Genomic DNA, 21809 nt, shown 5'->3' with positions numbered 1-21809 from the left:
AAATGCCCTTTTCTCTGACAGAAATTCTACTCACCCTTCATGGTACATCTCAAATGTCACCTCTACCACAGAGCAACTCTTTATCCAATACATACTCCCTCATCCACCAAATTTGGATTTAGTCACACCTCCTTATCCTTCCATAGTATCTGCTTATGCCTTGGGCACAGCACTTTTTTCATTGTCATCCATTACAGGCAATTGTACTGTGCCTGTTTTCCACTCGACTAATTTTCTTGAAGGTGCACACCATGTCATATCCTACTCTCCAGTGCCCCCCAGTCCTTAACACAATACGAGTTTGCTGATTCATCCCACCGAAGCCCGCAGATCATGAGAACCAAGGAGGAAGGATGGAGGGGACACCAAGCATAGACAGGCCTCCCTCCCCCTACTTAACTGGTAGTGGTACTCCCCACTCCTCTGAGAAATTAAACCAACCTCAGCAAGGAAGGCTCAGCAGTCACATTTGGAAATGGTGGCTAACTGGAAAGAACTACAAGTAGTTTCAAGGTTCTCCCAGCTGCTAGTAGTCAGGTATTGACGTTGGGATGTGGTCACAAGGATTATATTTTTTATTTTGCCATCCACTCCCTCTAACACTCTGATACCTCTGGCTATTGGGCAATAAAGAGTCTTTCATTCTGACTCTGAATATTATCTTTGAGCTCCTCTGGGAACAGCCTAGCCTCCTCTCATCCCTCCCACCTTTCCAGTGAGTAATTCCACAGGGCCACCTCTGCAATCCTCTCCTATTGAAAAAGTAGTTTTCCTCTCATCCAGCTGCCCTCCCTGAACCTTTTCCTAACCATCACCATTCAGACAGAAGGTGGTTAGCCTTCTTAGCTGCCTGACTAAAAGACATGGCACATTTCAAGGGTTTTGATAGTTGCAGCTTCCTCTGTGATCCTACAGGCACTACTTACTCAGATTTATTATAGAACTTAGCCAGTCCAATTTATAACTGACTATTATATATGTCTTATCTCCCTCACTAGACTGTGAGCCTCCTGACATAGCTTACTAACTGCCCAGGACACAGTGTACACTCAACAAACTACCGGCTTAGGAAAAAACAACATGAACTGCCACCTTAGGCCCCTTAGCCAATCTCACTGACTATGTGAGTTCAGAAGAAATATTTCAGAGGTGATCAAAACCAAAAAGTCTTTATATAGTAGTCAGTCCTGTGATGCAAAGCTCAGCTGAAGGCAGTCTCAAACAAGGGTGCTTTTGACAGGGCAACCATTCCCCACGTTCCTCAGATACTACGGTCAAAGTAGTAAACTTAGTTCTCCAGAATTTACTTTCCCAAGATCTGGCAGTTCAATAAATAGTCCCCAGCCCCCACTTCAACGTCTCTCCTATATCCTTCTGACCTTTAATACTGTGTAACATTAGATGAAAAATTGATTTTTTTGGCTACTTAATTTGCAGCTGAAGAAAAAATACACTGTTTAAGGTGTTAAATATTTTTACATGCAACGAAACTGGCATGAATCTAACCTGTATGCACATTTTAGAGGTACAGGCGTAAATGTCAGAGCTATAATTTGTTATAGGTTTCTGATGACCAGCAATGAAAATGACCACGGATGCTCACAATTCAAACCACTTTTACGTAAATGTGAACTTTCCTAAAACAGCGAAGGGAAAGAACTTTCCACCCAAGCTCATAGGGTCTCTTACAGATACTGATAGCATTGTTCACTGGGTTAGGTGTTCTTTGAGAAAATCCTACAAATATTAGTTTCTTTCTGGGACTATGCTTTGACCTTTAATAAAAAAATGTGCTACAAGATACCAGTTATTAAAATGAAAGGAACAGCTTTTAATGCCTGAACAACTGCGATTTCATATAATCAGCCCTGCTGAAGGCTATACCTTAACAAGTTAGCAGTGTTTAAAAAAAAAAAAAAAATACATTTGGTGACTTCACTTAAATTGCTCACTTACCAGACATGAAGTAGAGTTATAAGAAACCATGAATTGAATGTATCAGGCATCTGACACCCTAGAAAATAACAATAAAGTATAAATATGTGAAGGTTTAGAAGAGGCATATGGACTATATTTGAAATATCGGTAGGAATTTGTTCAACTAAAATATATGGTAATCACAGTGCTCTCTCATTATGCTATCATAGAGGAGGCCAATGGAACCACAAGGCAAGCCCATGGGTTGATAAAGCACTGAATGCAGTCAGACAAACAGGCTTCTAGTTACAGCCCTGTTACCACCTTGCTGTGTGGACTTGGGAAAGTCACTTCTCTTCTCTGAGCCTCAGTTTTCTCACTTTGTATAATGTGGCCTGGACGATCTTTATAATTCCTTCCAACTCTGATTCAATGTTATTTTCCCCTCCTGGTCTCCAATTCTTCTGGAAAGCTAGGCAGACACCACCTTACCTACCCCACTTAACTAGAGGCTTTTTTTCACTTGAGCCCTGCTGAGAAATCTAAGTTCTTCTTGTCCATCTCCCTCTCCTGTTTTCTTTCTCTAAGGTGACCCAGTGGGTATGCTAAATGATTCAACCAAAATAAATGATCAGAAGAAAGAAGCAGGACTCTAGGGAGCTACAGTTGAATAAGAAAGCAGATAATATCTAATGAAAGGTTGTTCATCATCCCCAGGAATGACAAACCTGGTAGGGTTTCTCCTTGGTTTAAGAAACCAAAAATCAGCTCAGGGCTTAGACATCCAAGCGTCTCAATTCTCAGATCTCTAAGAAATGCCTCTGGCTGGATGAGGGGTCCCCCTCAGAATATGCCCTCCTTATTACACGGCAGGGAGAAAAGCTGGAGCAAGAGGATAAAGAAAAAAGAGAGGGCTTCCCTGGTGGTGCAGTGGTTAGGAATCCGCCTGCCAATGCAGGGGACATGGGTTCGAGCCCTGGTCCGGGAAGATCCCACATGCCACGGAGCAACTAAGCCCGTGCACCACAACTACTGAGCCTGCACTCTAGAGCCCGCGAGCCACAACTACTGAGCCCGCGTGCCGCAACTACTGAAGCCTGCAAGCCTAGAGCCCGTGCTCCACAACAAGAGAAGCCACCGCAATGAGAAGCCCACGCACCACAATGAAGAGTAGCCCCCGCTCGCCGCAACTAGAGAAAGCCCGCGTGCAGCAATGAAAACCCAACGCAGTCAAAAATAAATAAAAACAAATAAATTTATATCAATAAATAAGAGAATCAGTGGGAAACTTGGGCCCTTAGAGTAGAATCTGTCCTTTGGAGTAATGACTCAAGAAGGAAGTAGTATCTTCTGCCTTTCAGCAAACGAAGTATACAATGTACTAAATGATAACAAATAGGGGCCACTAAGATAGAAAACACAAAGCAGGACCCCTGTGAGGTACACTAACAATGCCAATAATAATAAAGAGCTGTAATTCATTGTGTGCTTACTATGTGTCAGAAATAATAGGTACCTTACAAGCATTAGTTCAATGACTCCTCCTAACATTCCTAAGAGGTGGGTATTGATATTATCCGCATTTGACAGGTGAGAAAACTGACTTAGAGAGATCATGACAATTGCCCAAGGTCACACAGCTATGAAATGAGACATCTGGGATCAAATTCAGATCTGCTTGATTCCATACACTGTTGGCTTAATCGCTAACTGCCTCTCTAATACTAGTATCAGAAACTAACATTCACTAAGGGTCCATACTTCCTGTCAGGTCCACCGTTAGTCATGTCAATACATTATCTCACTTAATCCTCACTTTAACCCTGAAGGAAGGCATTATAAGCCTCATTCCAGAGATAAAGAAACAGGGCTCGAAAAGGCTAAGTAACTTGCAGGCAGCCACAATATTAACAAGCTAGTGGCTGGGCTGGGATTTCAGTCCAGGTCTGTCACAAAATGACACCAAAATACGCTGGTGAGCTTACTGGGAGGTGCCCAGCAGCTGTCAAGTGGACTTCCTCTTGGAGCCCAGCAGGAGGGAGGTGAAGGCTAGCCTGGCTAGCCATTCAGCTATTAAGACACATGCCATCTGAGAGTGGGCCAACCACCCTCCACCTAGAACAAGAATAGCCATGAGAAACTCTCAAGCCCGGATCTAAAGTTGGGTCTTTTTTGGATGCTAGAACAAAACATTAAAAAGAAAAGTTTTCTTGGAAGTCTGTCTTTCAATCTGGAAAATGAAATTTGGCTGCTTCTAAAGGACAATCTGTTCAGTTGCTACCTCTACATCAAAGCTTCCCAGCAGCCTCCAGGAGTCTTTCCAATTTTCTCAAAGAGGGAATCAGTTCTTCGGCTGGAAAGCACAGACAGACAGGCCAGCAACTGGACTTGGGTCACAATTTTCCCTCTGGGGGTCAGCTCAGGGCTGAGGATGGGAAAAAAGCTGGCATATGACTGACTCCCTGTACCCACTGGGGTCAGAACAGAAACCCACGGGGTAAAGCCCTAAAAAACAAGACCGCTGAAAGTTTGACTGTGAGCAACTCAACAACACAGCAGACTCTTTAGCTTCATGAAATGTCTTTAAACACTTCAAAGTTAAAACCTGCTATAGGGTCTTGCCATGATCACACTCTTGCTCCAGTACACACTCAGTGCACTATTTTCTGAGGCTAGGTACTTTCCTCCTCAACATCAAGTTGGATAAAATTAAATAATTCATTACTATTATGGGGCAGCAGTATTAACATAGTTGTTTGTTTAACGCAGACACCAGGGTCAGATATCCTGATTCAAAACCTTAACTCTAGGGCTTCCCTGGTGGCGCAGTGCTTGGGAATCCGCCTGCCGATGCAGGGGACACGGGTTCGTGCCCCGGTCTGGGAAAATCCCACATGCCGCGGAGCAGCTGGGCCCGTGAGCCATGGCCGCTGAGCCTGCGCATCCGGAGCCTGTGCTCCGCAACAGGAGAGGCCACAACAGTGAGAGGCCTGCGTACCGCAAAAACAAACAAACAAACAAAAAACTTTAACTCTACCTCTTACTTGGTATATGACTCTGGGTAAAGTTACTTTACCTCTCAGTGCCTCAGTTTTCTTCTCTGTAAAAATGGGAATACAAGAGAACCTACCTTACAGGATTCTTGTGAGGATTAAATGAGATAAGGCCTGTAGAACATTTAACAAAGTAGTTAGTATTTAATAGGTACTCAATAAATATTCACTGTTGATTTTTAGTTAATTGTTTAAACACTAGGGTTTAAATTATCTTTGAAAAAACTCACTATTTAAGACTGCATCAATAAAATGATGAACCTCAATCTTTTTTTTCTTCAAGTTTTAAAAAATATATTTATCATATACTTACACAAAATTGATATATTTGATACCTGAGTATTAGTAGCAGAAAGAAAGGTAGAACCTCAATTTTATTAACCCAAAATTTATTCACTAAGGAGCCTCCTCTCCAAAGTATGAACTCTTAAGGGCTAAAAACAAAGCAGTCTGCAGACAACAGTGTGGTATTAAACACAAGCTTTACTGATTGGCTGGACGCCTCTGCCCCTAAGTGCTCTTTATAACAGAAATGATCTCCAAAAGACCAGTTAGCAAACACTGTGTGCTCACAGAGGGTACACTCATTTATGACACAATGACATCATCAGAACATCTTGGAAACAAGAGTTGGCTCTTAAGGTATCTCACCAGTCAGAATCCCCAATATCTAGGTCTCTGGATCAAGACGTCTGAACACTTTGGCTCTGAGATGACAGAGTATTATAACTTTGGCATTTTGTGAGGGCCTGTCCAAGAGGCTGATAGGCATATTGTTTACTGAGTAAAGAAACTCAGTCTTCATGAAATATAACTGGTCTCACTTTTGTTGGAAGAGTGAGAATGACACTGACCAGCTACCTGGGACTCTCTATCCTTTTAAAAAGCTACTGAATTCTCAGGACTCTAAAAGTCAAGCCCTAAAAGACCAAAAATCCAAGGGAGCAATAGCCACTTTAAAGATGTAATCTTAGAAAGCAATATATCTATACATATTCTCTTCTTTTACCCCAAACCTGTCCAGCCTACTCTTTAGAATCCAAGGTGCAAGAAAGTCAGTCTCATTATTTTACAGATATTCTTTATCTGCCTCTAAATGGTACTTTTCAGACTTGCTCCCTTTTTTATTCACTGGCCACAGTTTGGAACCACTTTGGTTTGATTCTGAAATTTAATCTAACCACAAATGACAAAGATGGACCACTATGGAGCATAATACAAAGGAACATGATATAGGTCTAAAAGGTAATTCTCAAAGTGAGTCTTAGAAAACCTGAAGTAAGAGTGGTGTCACTGAAAAATGTGACATCAAATAACTACTTCAAAGGGCAAGGCTAGGACAAAGCTCACTGAGATGTACACACTCTAATATACATAAACATCAGCTCACAATACTAACAGAACATCTCACAGAGGTAGGTCTCATTTAAAAACTATAAAATAGGGCTTCCCTGGTGGTGCAGTGGTTAAGAATCCGCCTGCCAATGCAGGGAACACAGGTTCGAGCCCTGGTCCAGGAAGATCCCACATGCCACGGAGCAACTAAGCCCGTGCACCGTAACTACTGAGCCTGTGCTCTAGAGCTCGCGTGCCACAACTACTGAGCCTGCGTGCCACAACTACTGAAGCCCGCGCGCCTAGAGCCCGTGCTCCACAACAAGAGAAGCCACCACAATGAGAAGGCTGCGCGCCGCAACGAAGAGTAGCCCCCACTCGCCGCAGCTAGAGAAAGCCCGTGTGCAGCAACGAAGACCCAACACAGCCAAAAATAATAATAAATAAAAATTTTTTTAAGTAAAAAAAAAAACTGTAAAATACAAAAAATTATAAAACACAAAAATATTAAAATGGATTACAATTTCTATTTTGCAGTTATTTTCATTCACAGGCAATATGTTATAGTAGAAAAATTCCTGGATTTTAAGACAGATGACACAGGATCAAGGCTTGACTAAGCAACCTTGGGCAAATCACTTAGCCTTTTTATAAGTTTCAATTGTTTATGAAAACAAAAGAAAAATGAAAATAAGAATACAAGCCCTTCCGGTCTCACATGTTTTGTAATTCCTAAATGAGACAAAAGTAAAAGCATACCATGTAAGTGTGAATTATTAAAATATAATAGTTAATAATTTTAATAAACTTTTATTTTTATAAGTAGTTTACAACAGATTATAAATTGAAGCATGATATATTAATTTAAATATGTAATAATAGTCTCATTATTCAAGAATCTTCAATAATGAGGATTAGCTAAACAAAGATAGCTAGTAAACATCCTTTCAAAATAATTATAAAAAGTTTATGAGTTATTTAATATTAAATAGATGTGTAGGATGAGGTTTTAAAAAGATGTGATGAAAAATACTTGAGCACATGGATTCAAGAAACCACTTAAGAAAAATCCAGCTTCTAATATTAATAGTCTCTTCATCAGGTAGAGAAAGATTATTTTCTCCTTTCAGACTAATTTCTCCTAAAGTAAGAAATTGTTAGAGATTAAAAAAGAAGGAGGAAAGTTTTCTTTCCTGACTATGAGTAAATAAGAAATGGAAGGTGGATACTAAATTACGATTACAACTCAGCACAGTATTTTAAGTTTCCAATGAAATATTGTACCAATCTGCTGAAATAGTAAAAATGACAAAACTTGCATTTAATTTAAAAAAAACAAAATATTTATTAAATAATCAAAACTTCATCTCTTTCTTCATTGTTGTTAACGTAATTATATATAATTATTGGCTGTCCATGAAAAATATCAAGTATATTTAGTTAAGTGTTTGTTGCTTTGAGGATAATGACTGTTACCACAGATGTGCACAGAACACATTTCCTTCCAAAATCTGTGGAACTGGAAACAGCTTAAACTTTCCCAATGACTTTATAAGTATCTGCTTTAAATGACATGTTTATAACTACAACAGTTTACATTAACAAAATGAATACTGTATTGATATAATCAACTGCTAGTGATGATGATATAAACCAGTAAAACACTTTTGGAAAGCAATTTATCAATGGGATAAAAATAAAATTATATGTGCCTTTTGACTCAACAGTCCTTCTACAGAAAGAAGAAAAATCATGAGGCATATTCCAGGGTTAACTAAAACAATTATAAACTAGAAATAAAAGAGGAATGATTGGGCAGAAGTTCATGTCAAAAATACTGAGTAAAACATCCAGAACGTAAAACAGGATGTGTTTACGCTGAGTACACTCTTACGTAAAAAGATGCGTGTGTGGACAAGGGGGAATGATGATGTCAAAGTACTGGACAAATTTTTAGGTCTTTTTTCAAACTTGTTAAAATGTCTTATTTATAGGGCTCTTTTGGCCTTTGTTTATTCTATTAAAAGAGAAAAATAAGCAGCTTTTATTATACATTTTGTTCAGGAAAAACTGTTTTACTAGTAACTTAAAAAAAAAACCGATCCTACCAAGACACAATCATAAAAATGAAAAGTAGATTTATTTTCCTTTTCACAACTATCAAAAACAGTAACTTACTTCGAAAGAATTCCTCGAAGTCAGTTTTCTCCACACAGCTAGTATACATGCGCAGGGCCGCAATCTTAATCTTCTAGACAAAGAAAATAAAACCAAACTCAAGACATGACCAAGTGAATGTTCTAGTGCCATTAGATGTAGGTCACAGAATCTTATATGCTTTTCAACTAGAAGGATGGGTCCAAACCTGTCTCTAGCCATTCACAGACTTCACACAATTTTACGATTTTGGCATCAAAATGTCAAAAAGGTTTTTCCAATATTTAGACGAACTCTCTCCTTTAATTCAAACCCATTTCACCACGTTTCAGCCTCTAAACCACCATTCAGAACCATCCACATTAATTCTTTATAATCTGAAACCCTTTATATTAAAAAAATTACCCATTCTCCTGACCAAAATCAAACAAACAAAACCCTCCATCCTTTGATCTTTCCTCAGAAGCCCTATTAACTATTCTGTCTTTTTTTTCCCTGAAGGGAGGGGGTCACTTTTTTTTATGTTTTCCCTAGTTTTATAGTTTGCTGATTAACAGAATACTATGTTTATAAATAAGAGTTTCTAATGAATGTAAAATATAGTAAAAGGATCAACCTTTTACTATTCCCCAAAGCACTAAGAATTCTCTTAGAATCTTGATCTGGGTGGTGGTTTTAATTTATTCACTGAGCTGTATACTTAAGATCTGTATATTTTACTGTATGTACATTATGCCTTCACAAAAACCTAAAAATGAAAAATAAATTCTTGTGAGGGTTGAACTGTAGGTCTGAAGACCAACTCAGTGCTAAAAGAAGAATTTCTAAGGGCTTTCAAAATATTTCCTTCAGGATACAATTAAATTAGTCCATCAACAAAAGGCTCGTAGAAGCTTATTTTTCCTTAAAATGACAGAGAAAATTACTCAAATACACACAGACTAAAAAATATGTATATGCAAAGAGAATGGCATAGCAACTGAAGAAAAACCAACCTAGAATTTTAGCAGAGCTGTTTGGTTATTAAGGTTCAAAGTCACCAAGGATATACTATATCCAATACTATATGATATTCATATTTCAGTTTCTGATGGGCAGAAATACCTATAATAAATTAAAGTATTATGTCTTTGATTGCAATTAAGATTTTTTCATTTGCTAATGTTAAGTTTCCAATGATTTTAGTCTAAAGTTCATATGGGGGAAAACAGAACAGAACATATAACAAATGGAAATCAGATATACTTATATGAGCAGTAAATCAGCATTGGAAGTCCACATTTAAACAAATGGTGAGACACTAAAAAAGAAAGCAAATTAAACCTAAAAGCAAGCAGAAAGAATGATATATAAAGATAAGAGCAGAAATCAGTGAAATTGAAGACAGAAAAATAACACAGAAAATCAAAAGAGGCCAAAGCTGGTTCTCTGGAAATATCAATAAAATTGACAAAAATTTAGTAGAACTGATCTAGGGGGGAAAAAAAGGAAAAACAGAGAAGATACAAATTACCAACATCAGGAATCAGAGAGGAGAGGAACATCACTACATATCCTAAAGATATTAATAGGATAATAAGGGAATATTTTGAACAACTTTAGGCCAATAAATGTGACTACTCAGATGAAATGGACAAATTCATTGAAAGATACAAACTACCAAAGCTCACTAGAATAAATAAATAACATGAATAGCCCTATCTCTATTTTAGAAATTGGATTTGTGGCTAAAAACCTTTCCCCAAAGAAAACTCCAGGCTTGATGGCATCACTAGAGAATTCTATTGACTATCTAAAGAAATGATACCAAATCTACACAAACTCTTCCAGAAAAAAAGAGGAAAGAACACTTCCCAGCTCATTCTATGAGCCAACATTACCCTGGTGTCAAAACCAGTCATCAGAAGAAAACAAAACTACAAAACCATAGCCTTCATAAGCATAGATCCAAAACTCCTTAACAAAATACTAACATCAATATTTTAAAAGGAGATCATATCAGGATCAACTGGGATTTATCCCAGGAATGCCAAGTTGATTCAACATTCACAAATCAATAAGTGTAATTCACCGTATCAGCAGTCTAAAAAAGAAGCATGTTTAACTTTTTAACACCTGAGGTTCTGGGAAGTATGTGACATAGAACACATTTTGGGAAGCACTGGTTTGTACCATCACCAAACTAATGATATCCTAATGATATCGTTATCCTAATGCTTTGGCCTTGACAGGCCTATTCCTATCCTTGAAACAGAGAGTTTAGGACATCTATAAGCTTTTGTTCCAGTCAACAAATAATTTATTGAGCACCGAACTCAGTGCCTAAAACTGACTTGGACACTAGGAATACAGCAGTAAACAAAGCAGTTAAAAACTCTTTTCATGGAACTTAAGGCCTAGTTCAACTATCAATACATTTATAATTTTAAGTAAAATTCCTAATGGCCTGTGTCTTGATTTTTTTTTTTTAACTCGGCAGTTTCCTTCTGATTCTGGTTCATAATTAATCACTCTGCCTAAGGAAAAGCACACTTGCCTCCAAGGCCCAAATCGTTCCATGAGAAAGAGGTTTTTCCCCACAGCATGTTCATGAAGCAAGCATTCATTACAAATAATGAAGACCTCACCAGATTGGCCAGTGTATGTATACAGTGCTCATACTGCAGCAATCAGGAGCACTTTACAGTTCCTCACTTTTCCTGCAGCGAGGCCAAACCTTTATACTTGGGTGAGCCATTTTCCTGGACAAATCTCTAAAGCAAGTCCCTTAAGACCATCACACAGGGACTGGAAATAACAACTCGGGGAAAGAACCTCTTCAAGATTCATGCATTAATATAAGTTAAAGAAGTAGGTGGACTAAATTTCCATCCAGTCAATACAAATTGTTCTGGTCCTCAGATGACTTCATTCTAACTTTGGAAGACTTCATCAGTCTACTTGACTAAAACACAAGCACCTAAGACAGGTTTAGGAAATGAAAATCAGCTCTCCCACTAACTGATGCATTTTGTACCATCCTACAAGATAAAAAAACGAATCTAGTAAAAGGCTTACACTAAAACAACTGTGTGAGAGTTGGAAGGGGCTTTGAAGTCATTTGAACTTTCTATTCTGTACTGGAATTCCTTCTACAGCATTCTTGATTCATGGTCAACTATCTGGGCCCCTGTTCAAACAAGTCCAATGACCTTGTGAGGCTACCTATCCCCCTGGAGGACAACTCTTGCTAAAGTTTTGTTATATTGAACATAAATCTGCTTCATGTAACATTCAGTAAACATTATCTGCACACTGGAATACCTCAGATTAAGTCTCCATTTTTTTTACATTTGCCCCTCAAACACCTGAGAAGAACCATTATGTCTTCTCTTTTCCAGGCAAAGTATCCCTATTTCCTTCAACCACTCTGCATTCAACAGTTTCTGAAGCCTTCACAAGGCTCACTGCCCACTTCTGAATGCATTCCAGTTTGTCAGTGTCCTTCAGAACAGGAATAACTTTTTGGCTTAATGCTAATCTGAAAACCGCCTATTCAATGACATGTGGCTCAATCTGTTAAATGTTATCCTTATCTTATCTGATATTGCTCCATAAAGATAATGAAAAAGAATGGTTATTTCAGGATAATCAAATAGGTAAGGAAAAGCCACATTTAAATTCCTAAATATGGATCTAGAAGAAAAATGGAACTACACATGAAAACATTACATAAAAAGATGGAGGAAAGCTGGCTGATACTGCTGATGCAGAGACAAGCAGACATTTTACTCCCTAATGAAAGACATGAGAAAACACAAAATTCAAAGATTCTTGCCAGTGCAACCCAATACACGTGTCTGCCACAGATTTCTGAGTCAACATTTGCTGAAAAGGGCTCTCAATCCTTCAATATGGAAAATTATACCTACATCTTCCCACCCAAAATATACTAGAATGTCATACTTTGATGTTTTGATGTTACAAATTTAAAAAATGAAGGTTACAGGAAGTAGACACTGCCACATCACAAAAGAGTTTTTAAATGCAAATATTAGGGACTTAGTTGAGGTCACAAGGGAACCAAGAAAAATCAGAGACTAACTTAAACAGTGAAGAAATTTTCCTGATGAGTTAGTAATCCTCCAAATGGTAGCCAACTTTGCCCCTGGAATCATAAAAATACGGACGAGACAAAGCATACGGAAGCAACCAAGTGGAACTCAACCATCAAGAAATGAATAAAACAGTAAATTTTTTCTCTTTTCTTTCTTTCTTTCTGCTCTCATTTCCCTTTTCTTTTAATTTCTTACTTTCAAACAAAACACACATTTTAAGTTTTTCAATCCAAATGTATTATCGCAAATATTTTTTTAATAAAGGAAAAGATCCTGGTTAATAATATTACCAAATATACCAGTGATTATCATTTGTCAAGAATTATGATGTAAAAAAAGATAACTTTAATGAGCATAACTAATATTTCATTAATGATTAAGAAGACACTTCATAACCTTAGGGTCTCAAGGACATCATTATAACCTAGTTATGTGTGTGCTATCTTCTACACTTTTCAAAGCCCCTTACAAACAAAATGCTTGTGGAATCACTGTTCAATTTATGTAAAATGGAGATTATAGAGAGAAGCCTATATTTGCTACAGTGAGAATTGTTAGGAAGAGAGCCAGATATTATAAGAAGAAACTAAAAGTAAAGTTCACAACAAAATTGAAATTCTAATTTTACTCCAACTTGTTAAAATGGTGTAACTGGAATAATTTAGTCATTTTGGGCAAAGTTATGATGTTTTCTAGAAAAGTCTTCCCTACTGCTTTGTGTTGGTTTGCTTTAATATATAACTTATGACTGATTAGGCTTATCCAACATTCTACCAACCTTGAAAAGTATTAAAAGGTACTTTTGCCATAACTGTAGAGAGAAACAGTAGTACTAGGAGATAACTGGGCTGAGAAAAACCCAATGACTTGTGTTTTATTATTTTAATTGGTTAGAGGCATTGCTATAAAAGTCCAGGGGCAGTAGCACCTGATGTAGAGAGACATTCATTCATTTATAGCAAGTACCATAAAACAGATAACATGCTAGGCCAAGACCTGATTAGGAATGACACAGTTAGCAAACAGCCCTCATAATATGAATTACAATAAATCATAGAATTGATTAACTTTAAAAATGCTTATTAGTAAAATTTTAAAGGAAGTCATTACAATGACCTAGGGAAAATCACTTATGAATCACAGAGAGTGTTTCCTTAAGAGCAGTGCCCATCAAAACATTTGGCCCATCTAACTTCTGAGAACTCATCTATATGGCATAACATGTAGCAAAGACCTGGAAAGACCAGTGTTATTGGATTGCCTGCTACTGAGATACTTCTAAGGAATCAGGTTAAGGGAGTAGAGGGACTATTTCAGCCCCACATGCTGTATAGACCTGACTTGGAACGGGGGGCAAGGGGACAACAACATATTTTGAAGCTCTCAAAATAATATAAGCATTTCACAAAAAGCAAAGCAGAAGTTTTAAAAAATTCTTCTGTGAAGAGCAGAAAGCACAAAGCTCAAGAAGAAAAATGAAAACAACTTAAAAGACTTTACCCATTTACTGTATTTCAAAGGTCCTGTGAATCCCATGGCTTCTATTATCTTTGTGAAGGCACCAACCTTCTCCTCAACAGGCTGTGGGGAATCCTTGGTAGAAGAAAGCTATTTATTCAAAAAGAAGGAAACCAAAATTAGTTGCAAAAAAGTTTTTTTAAAAGAATGCTTTTATTTCTCACTAGGGTCTAAGGGCATTTTTTATTGCTTAGATTTTTTTTTTTTTTTTTACCTAGAATTTTTCATTCTCATTTTTCTGGGTACCTTATCACTCAGTACAAACATATCTGGAACCCTAATAGGTGTCCTCTAAATTCCAGAGCAGACATACCCACCTCACTGACCATATGTCTATGAACCCATGTCTAGGAAATGATAGATTTGGGGTATCAGAATAAAAGTTCTATGGAAAAGAGTACTTTAAAAAAGAAATCTTGACCCCCACCTCCCAAAGAACAATTCTGAGAAACATGTTCTATGTTTATTGACATTATGGGAAAAGGAAAGAAAAATACTGTCTGAAAGCAGTCAAAAGTCATTCAGAGTCATAATCAATCAAAGCATGCACTGAATAAATGTTTTTAAACTTTTATTTTTTATTAATGACTATAGGAGATATAAGTTTTGTAGTTTGCAAATAAATTCAAAGGAAAACCTATTCTAATACTAATCCTCTCTAAATGAAGGCAGGCTATACATCCAATAAGAAATTCTCCATCAGTTAAATATTACTTTATTTTTAACATATAAAAAAATCTACGACACTTTTTCTCTAAAGTGTTTTCTAAGCAAGAGAGTACAATGGAAGAAATATAGGACACGGGATCAGACACCTTAGGTTCCAATATTCAGTTGGTCTGTCTCTTCCCATCCTTGTGACCTCGGGCAAGTCACTTTACTTCCCTGAGCCTCACCTTCTGCATTTGATAAAATTTCTTGCCTCATCCAGCTAACAATTTTGCTGAATTTCAAGTAAGAACACTTGTGTGAAAGCACGCTATAGACGTAGAAAGAACTTGTAAGTCTCACCTTATTTGTGGTATGATACTTCCTACTTAGCTGAATGTCTACTACTGATCCACCACATGCTAGGGCCTGGCTCATCTGGGGCCACTGGGGGATTTAAAAAAAAAAAAACAGAGGTAAGCAACACTGAGCATTCACTTAGAGGGTTAATGTGATCAGAGTTGCTTCAAAGTAAAAAATACAGAATCTTTCTAGCCTTGTTTAACTCAATTCCTAATGTTGCCCACTACATGCTCAATAAACATCTGCTGAATATCTGAATAAGTAAAAGAACGTAAAGTACCTTTCACAAAATAGGTACTCAATAAACAGTAAAAGTCTTCATCATCACCATCGTTATCAACATCATTGTCATTCAGATCAGAACTGTCTTCCTCCAATGTTCACACTGCATTTGAAAGCACTTTGGCAATATAATAGACATTAGTTAAAATTATATGCCAGGCACTATGTATTTGCCTCACATATATTACCTTATGTAATCCTCACCACAATCCTACCAGGTTGGTATTATTATAATCAAGACGAGTAAACATAGTTTTGAAAATAAATTCCTAAGGAAAAAAACAATATGCAAGAGATCCTCATTGTAGCATTGTTCACAAGAGTGAAAACTGGGGAATAAGTCCAATAAGAAAGGAGGTGGTTAATTAAATTAAGGTACAGTCACCCAATGGGAAATCAAATAATCAGATTCTTAATAGGCTTTATTTTTAAAAGCAGTTTTAGGTTCACACCAAAAATGAGCAGAAAGTACAGACTGCCCCCATATACCCCCTCCCACACAGCCACAACATCCTCCACTATCAACATCCCCCAACAGAGTGGTACATTTGTTACAATGGATGAACCTACACTGACACATTATCACCTAAAGTCCACAGTTTACATTAGAGATTATTATTTTTAGCAACATGAAAACACTTATAATATGTATAAAATTATAGGTAAACACATGAATGCATAGGGGCAAGTCTAAAAAGGAACACACAGAAATGAAAGAGTTATTTTGCTATGCTGGTAGAATTACGGAAGAGTTTAAGAATCTAGTTTCCAAACTCTCAGTAATGTTTTATTTCCTTTACAATATAAAGGGGTGGGAAAGGAGCAGCAGTAGGGTTCAATTCTGGCTTATTCCAAGAGATGGGACGCATGAAATGAAAATGATTTTTTCTTTAATCCTAATGAAGGAAAAAAATAGAATTTCTAAATGTGGAGAGTTACTATTTACTTTTCTTTCCAAACAAGGATATTAAAAGATTAGTCAGGATTCTTCTGGTCAGTCCCAAGAACACTTATGCTTTAATTCACAGGTATCAAGCAGGCTTTGTAACACAGAGACTAAACACAGAACACCTCCCATTACATCACATATATCAGTGTAATGGTCCACTAGAACATGAAGCACTTAAACAGGCTCAAAGAACACAACTAACAGCAGTTTCAACAAGCTGTGCTTTGGGGCAAGGTGTATGTCATGATCTTTTTCTTCCCCTATAGCTCCTTACTTTTTTGTATTACCCATTCTTGCCCTTGCCCCCCGAAAAGATTCCCTTGACCTTTAAAAACATTAATTTTTCCTCTGTTTAAACCAAAAAGATATCAAGTAACTTTCTGTGAAAGAGAAAAAATACCCCAAAATACTCAAATGTCACTTTTTCAAAGAGGCCTTTTCTGACCACTTTATCTAAAATAGTTTCTTATCATCCCATTATTCTCTATCATAGCAGTACCCTGTTCACTTTACTCATAGTACTCATTACAATGTACAATTATATATTTATTATACACTCTTATTTTCTATCACCACCACCAAAAATATCCATGAGGGTAGGAACTAGGTGTAGTACCAGAATCAAGTACAGTGTATTATACACAGGAAACCCTCAAACATTTGTTGAATGAACAAACCCAACCACCTGTATGGTTATTTCTTATTATATCCTTCTTGTTCTTATCCACACACATGCCATGCATACATGTTTCATTTATCAAACCTTTATTAAATACCCACAATATGCCAGCCCTTGTGCCAGTTTTTAAGATAAAACAATTACTATCCTATGGAGCTCATAATGTTGTGGAGAAGAGAAAGAAAACTCACTACACAAGAAAGAGAACCGAATATCACATTTAAAAATGTTTAAAGACCACCCACCAAACACACACACACACACACACACACACACACACACACACAAAGTGCTAGAAAGGATACAGAGCAACTAGAACTCTCATACTCTGCCGATGGTAGTGTAAAATGGTACAATCACTTTGGAAAATTATTTGGCAGTATCTATGAAGCTGAATGTATACATTCTGTAAGATTCAACAATTTCATTCCTAAGTGTATATCCCAACAGAAATGTGTACATATATTCACAAAAAAAATGTACAAGAATGTTCATAAAAGCACTATCAATAAAAGCCCAACTGGAAGCAATCTAAATATCCATCAATAAATAAATGTCATATAGAGTGAAGCAGGTCATAAAGAGAAAAACAAATATCATATATTAATGCATATATGTGGAATCTAGAAAACTGGTATAGATGATCTTATCTGCAAAACAGAAATAGAGACAGACGTAGAGAACAAACATATGGACACCAACTTTCTACTATATGGCAAAGTGAATCAGCTATACATGTACATATATCCCCTCATTTTGGGATTTCCTTCCCATTTAGGTCACCACAGAGCACTAAGTAGTGTTCCCTGAGCTACACAGTAGGTTCTCATTAGTTATCTATTTTATACATAGTATCAATAGTGTATATATGTCAGTCCCAATCTCCCAATTCACCCCACCCCCCTTCCCCCTTGGTGTCCATACGTTTGTTCTCTACGTCTGTGTCTCTATTTGTTTTGCAAATAAGATCATCTACACCATTTTTCTAGATTCCACATACATGCGTTAATATATGATGTTTGCTTTTCTCTTTCTTACTTCAGTCTGTATGACAGTCTCTAGGTTCACCCACGTCTCTACAAATGACCCAAATTTGTTCCTTTTTATGGCTAATATGCCATTGTATATATATACCACATCTTCTTTATGCATTCCTCTGTTGATGGACATTTAGGTTGCTTCCATATCTTGGCTATTGTAAATAGTGCTGCAATGAACATTGGGGTACATGTGTCTTTTTGAATTATGGTTTTCTCTGGGTATATGCCCAGTAGTGGGATTGCTGGGTCATACAGTAGTTCTATTTTTAGTTTTTTAAGGAACCTCCATACTGTTCTCCATAGTGGCTGTATCAATTTACATTCCCACCAACAGTACAAGAAGGTTCCCTTGGGCTTCCCTGGTGGTGCAGTGGTTAAGAATCCGCCTGTCAATGCAGGTGACATGGGTTCAAGCCTCGGTCCGGGAAGATCCTGAATGCCACGGAGCAACTAAGTCCGTGTGCCACAACTAGTGAGCCTGCACTCTAGAGTCCACAAGCCACAACCACTGAGCCCACATGCCATAACTACTGAAGCCTGTGCTCCTAGAGCCCATGCTCCGCAACGAGAAGCCACTGCAATGAGAAGCCCGCGTGCCGCAACAAAGAGTAGCCCCCACTCGCCACAACCAGAGAAAAGCCCGTGCGCAGCAATGAAGACCCAACACAGCCGAAAATAAATAAATTTATTTTTTTTAAAAAAAGACATATTAAGAGTTTGCTTTTATTTTTTGCTTCCTGAAAGGTTCTAAAAATGAAAAGACCTCCCCGATAGAGAGAGGGAGAGGGGGGGAGAGAGAGAGGGAAAGAGACAGAAAGAGAGAGAGAGAGAGAGAAAGAAAGAGAGAGAGAAGGAAGGAAGGAAGGAAGGAAAGAAGAAAGGAAGGAAGGAAAGAAAAGAAAAGAAAAAGAAAGAAAGAAAGAAAGAAAAGAAAGGAAGGAAGAAAGAAAGAAAGGGAAAGAAAAAAGAAAGAAAGAAAAAGGGAAAGGAAAAGAGAAAGGAAAGGAAAGGAAAAAGGAGGGCAGGACTCAAGCAATTCTTCAACACTATATGTATCTGGTCCTTTCAGCAAAGCTATAAGCTCCACCAGAAGACAGTCTATCTTATACTTCTTTTATTTTCTGTCCCATTGCTCAACACCATTCTGGGCATGGAGTAGGCACTCAATAAAAACTAGGTGGGTTTTTTTTTTTTCCAAATAGAAGGACAATCTGGAGAAGGTCCAGAAAAGAACCACAGGAATGATCAAAGAGATGAATAAAAGGTCCTAGTGGAAAGGTTAAAATAAATTGAAGCTGTTTAGCTTGGAGAAAAAGCAACTGAAGAACTAAGGAGTAACTTAGAATAACAACACTTGAGCTGGAAGGAATCTCAGAGATCTTCTGGAAGGAATCTCAGAGATCTTCTAAGTCCAACCTTTTCCTTTCACAGATGAGGAAACTAAGACACAGGGAGAAGGTGCAACTTGCTTAAGGTAGTTTTAGGATTAAAAAAAAAAAATTTTTTTTTAAGTTTCAATTTACAAGGTGAGGAGAACATTTACCCAAGCAGCATGAACATAAATAGCAACAAAAATAGCAGTTACAAGTTACTGAAGATCTCCCATATGCCCAGCACCTGTACGCTTGCTGTTTTACTTATGTTATCTCACAACAACCTTGAAAAGTTGATACTATTTTTTCCCATTTTAGAAATAAGAACACTAAGGCTCAAAGAAGTAAAGTTCATTAAGGGGTAAAACATGTATTCGGAGCTATCTTCTTTGCCCTATATCTAACTGATTTCAAAAACCTGCGTAGAGTTCAACAACACTGGCTCATGTACACTTAGCACCCAGATCTTAATTTCTAAATATTCCAAATATCATTCTCCAATAAAAGGAACCAGGGCTCCCGGGGGGAAACTGTTAACTCTAGGGCTAGAGCAAAGAAAATACAACATGAACCTGAAACATCTTGTGGTGCCAAGAAAAAGGAAGTGTTCAAAAAATGAAGGCACGTAGAAAGGAACTTGAAGGAGTTCTCAACAGCCAAACATGGAACAATTTGATCAACAAAATAATGAGAATAATGTATTATAACTCAAAGAATAAATATCCATTAGCTCATACTGATACAAACAAAACAATCGAATAAATAAATAAATGGAGAGAAAGTGACAGCTCTTCCTTACAGTAGAATTCCAATCAAGAAATGTAGTAGGAAATGATGGAATTCAAAAATGACCATCAAGCAAACACCAGAGTAATGACTGTCGCAGTCAAGAACCATAAATAGAATTACCACATGATACCACAATCCCACTTCTGGGTGTATATCCAAAAAAATTCAAAGCAGGATCTTGGAGAGATGCTTGCACACTTATGTTCACTGCAGCATTATTCACAATAGCCAAGATATGGCAGTAACCCAAATGCCCACTGACAGAAGACTGGATAAAGAAACTGTGGCATAGATATATAGATATAGATATAGATAGATAGATAAAATGGAATATTATACAGCCTTAAAAAAGAAAGAAATCCTGCTCCCACCCCGCATCCCTGGGTGCCCACAGACCCAACAATAAACCCTTATAAGACATTTTACACAAACATTTACAAGTTGTAATAAATTATTCAGCTTAGGCCGCTTCATCTTTTGTAGTTTCGGGGCCTTTTCTTAGTCCTTTAAGATGAACATCACTGATTGATCCTTTCAGTCACTATCTTCTAAGATCTTGGAAGTTTTGGAACATTTTTATATTTATGCAAAAAAAAGGAACAAAATAGTTGAAATAAAAGTTTTTTTCAAAACTCCACCTCCCGGGGCTTCCCTAGTGGCACAGTGGTTAAGAATCCGCCTGCCAATGCAGGGGACACGGGTTCGATCCCTGGTCCGGGAAGATCCCACATGCTGCGGAGCAACTAAGCCTGTGAGCTGCAACTACTGAGCCTGGGCTCTAGACCCTGCGAGCCACAACAAGAGAAGCCACCAAAATGAGAAGCCCGTGCACCACAAAGACCCAATGCAGCCAAAAAAACCAAAAAAAACCCCACAACATTGTAAATCAACTATATTTCAATAAAAATTATTTTTAAAACTTCAAAAAAAGAAAGTATGATGAGAAACAGGATATTTGCATAATCTCAAAGTATCTTCTCACAAGACACCTACTAATTACAAAGGGGAAAATAGTACTTTATAGTAGAGGAAGCTGACAGACACCAATTTAATAACCAAGTCATCAAAGTTAACATCACCAGTAATAACTGGCATCATGTATCCCCTGATGTGACCCACTGAGAAGGAAACAATATCACTTTTGCCAAAAATGCATAGCCTCAATCTAATTTTAAGAAAATATTAGATGAACCCCAATTGAGAGACCAAAAAAAGGACATTAATGGGGAAAAAAAGTAAAATTGGAATAAGGTGTATAGATTAGTTAATAGTATCACATCAATGTTCACTTCCTGGTTTCAATAATTGCTATAAGATGCTAACATTAGAGGAAGCTAGATGAAGGGTATAAGGGAACACTACCATTTTTATAACTTTTCTGTAAGTTTAAATTATTTCAAAAATTTAAAAAAACTTTTTTTTTTTTTTTTGCGGTATGCGGGCCTCTCACTGTTGTGGCCTCTCCTGTTGCAGAGCACAGGCTCCGGACGCGCAGGCTTAGCGGCCATGGCTCACGGGCCCAGCCACTCCGCGGAATGTGGGATCTTCCTGGACCGGGGCACGAACCCGTGTCCCCTGCATCAGCAGGCGGACTCTCAACCACTGCGCC

At 37.6% G+C, this 21809-nt stretch overlaps 1 protein-coding gene across 4 annotated transcripts in view; it reads right to left on the bottom strand.

The window, feature by feature from the left end:
- LOC114894154 (ubiquinol-cytochrome-c reductase complex assembly factor 1) overlaps positions 1-21809 on the bottom strand; it is a 90909-nt gene that overhangs the window by 55089 nt on the left and 14011 nt on the right. For 2 of the 4 annotated variants that reach the window (XM_029220573.1, XM_029220572.1), the window contains exons 3-6: positions 15089-15172; positions 14060-14167; positions 8484-8556; positions 1957-2014 (exon numbers count right to left, since the gene is read on the bottom strand). In XM_029220573.1, the coding sequence (XP_029076406.1) occupies positions 1957-2014; positions 8484-8556; positions 14060-14167; positions 15089-15172 (323 nt within the window). The remainder of the gene's footprint in view (positions 1-1956; positions 2015-8483; positions 8557-14059; positions 14168-15088; positions 15173-21809) is intronic. The other 2 variants (XM_029220576.1, XM_029220574.1) reach the window with 1 other exon arrangement.

This window comes from Monodon monoceros, unplaced genomic scaffold (assembly GCF_005190385.1).
Source record: "Monodon monoceros isolate NGI ecotype Baffin Bay Population unplaced genomic scaffold, NGI_Narwhal_1 Super_Scaffold_13, whole genome shotgun sequence".
Classification (NCBI taxonomy): Eukaryota; Metazoa; Chordata; class Mammalia; order Artiodactyla; family Monodontidae; genus Monodon; species Monodon monoceros.
The sequence above is the reverse complement of the archived record's forward strand: the minus strand, read 5'-3'. Positions and strand labels throughout refer to the sequence as shown.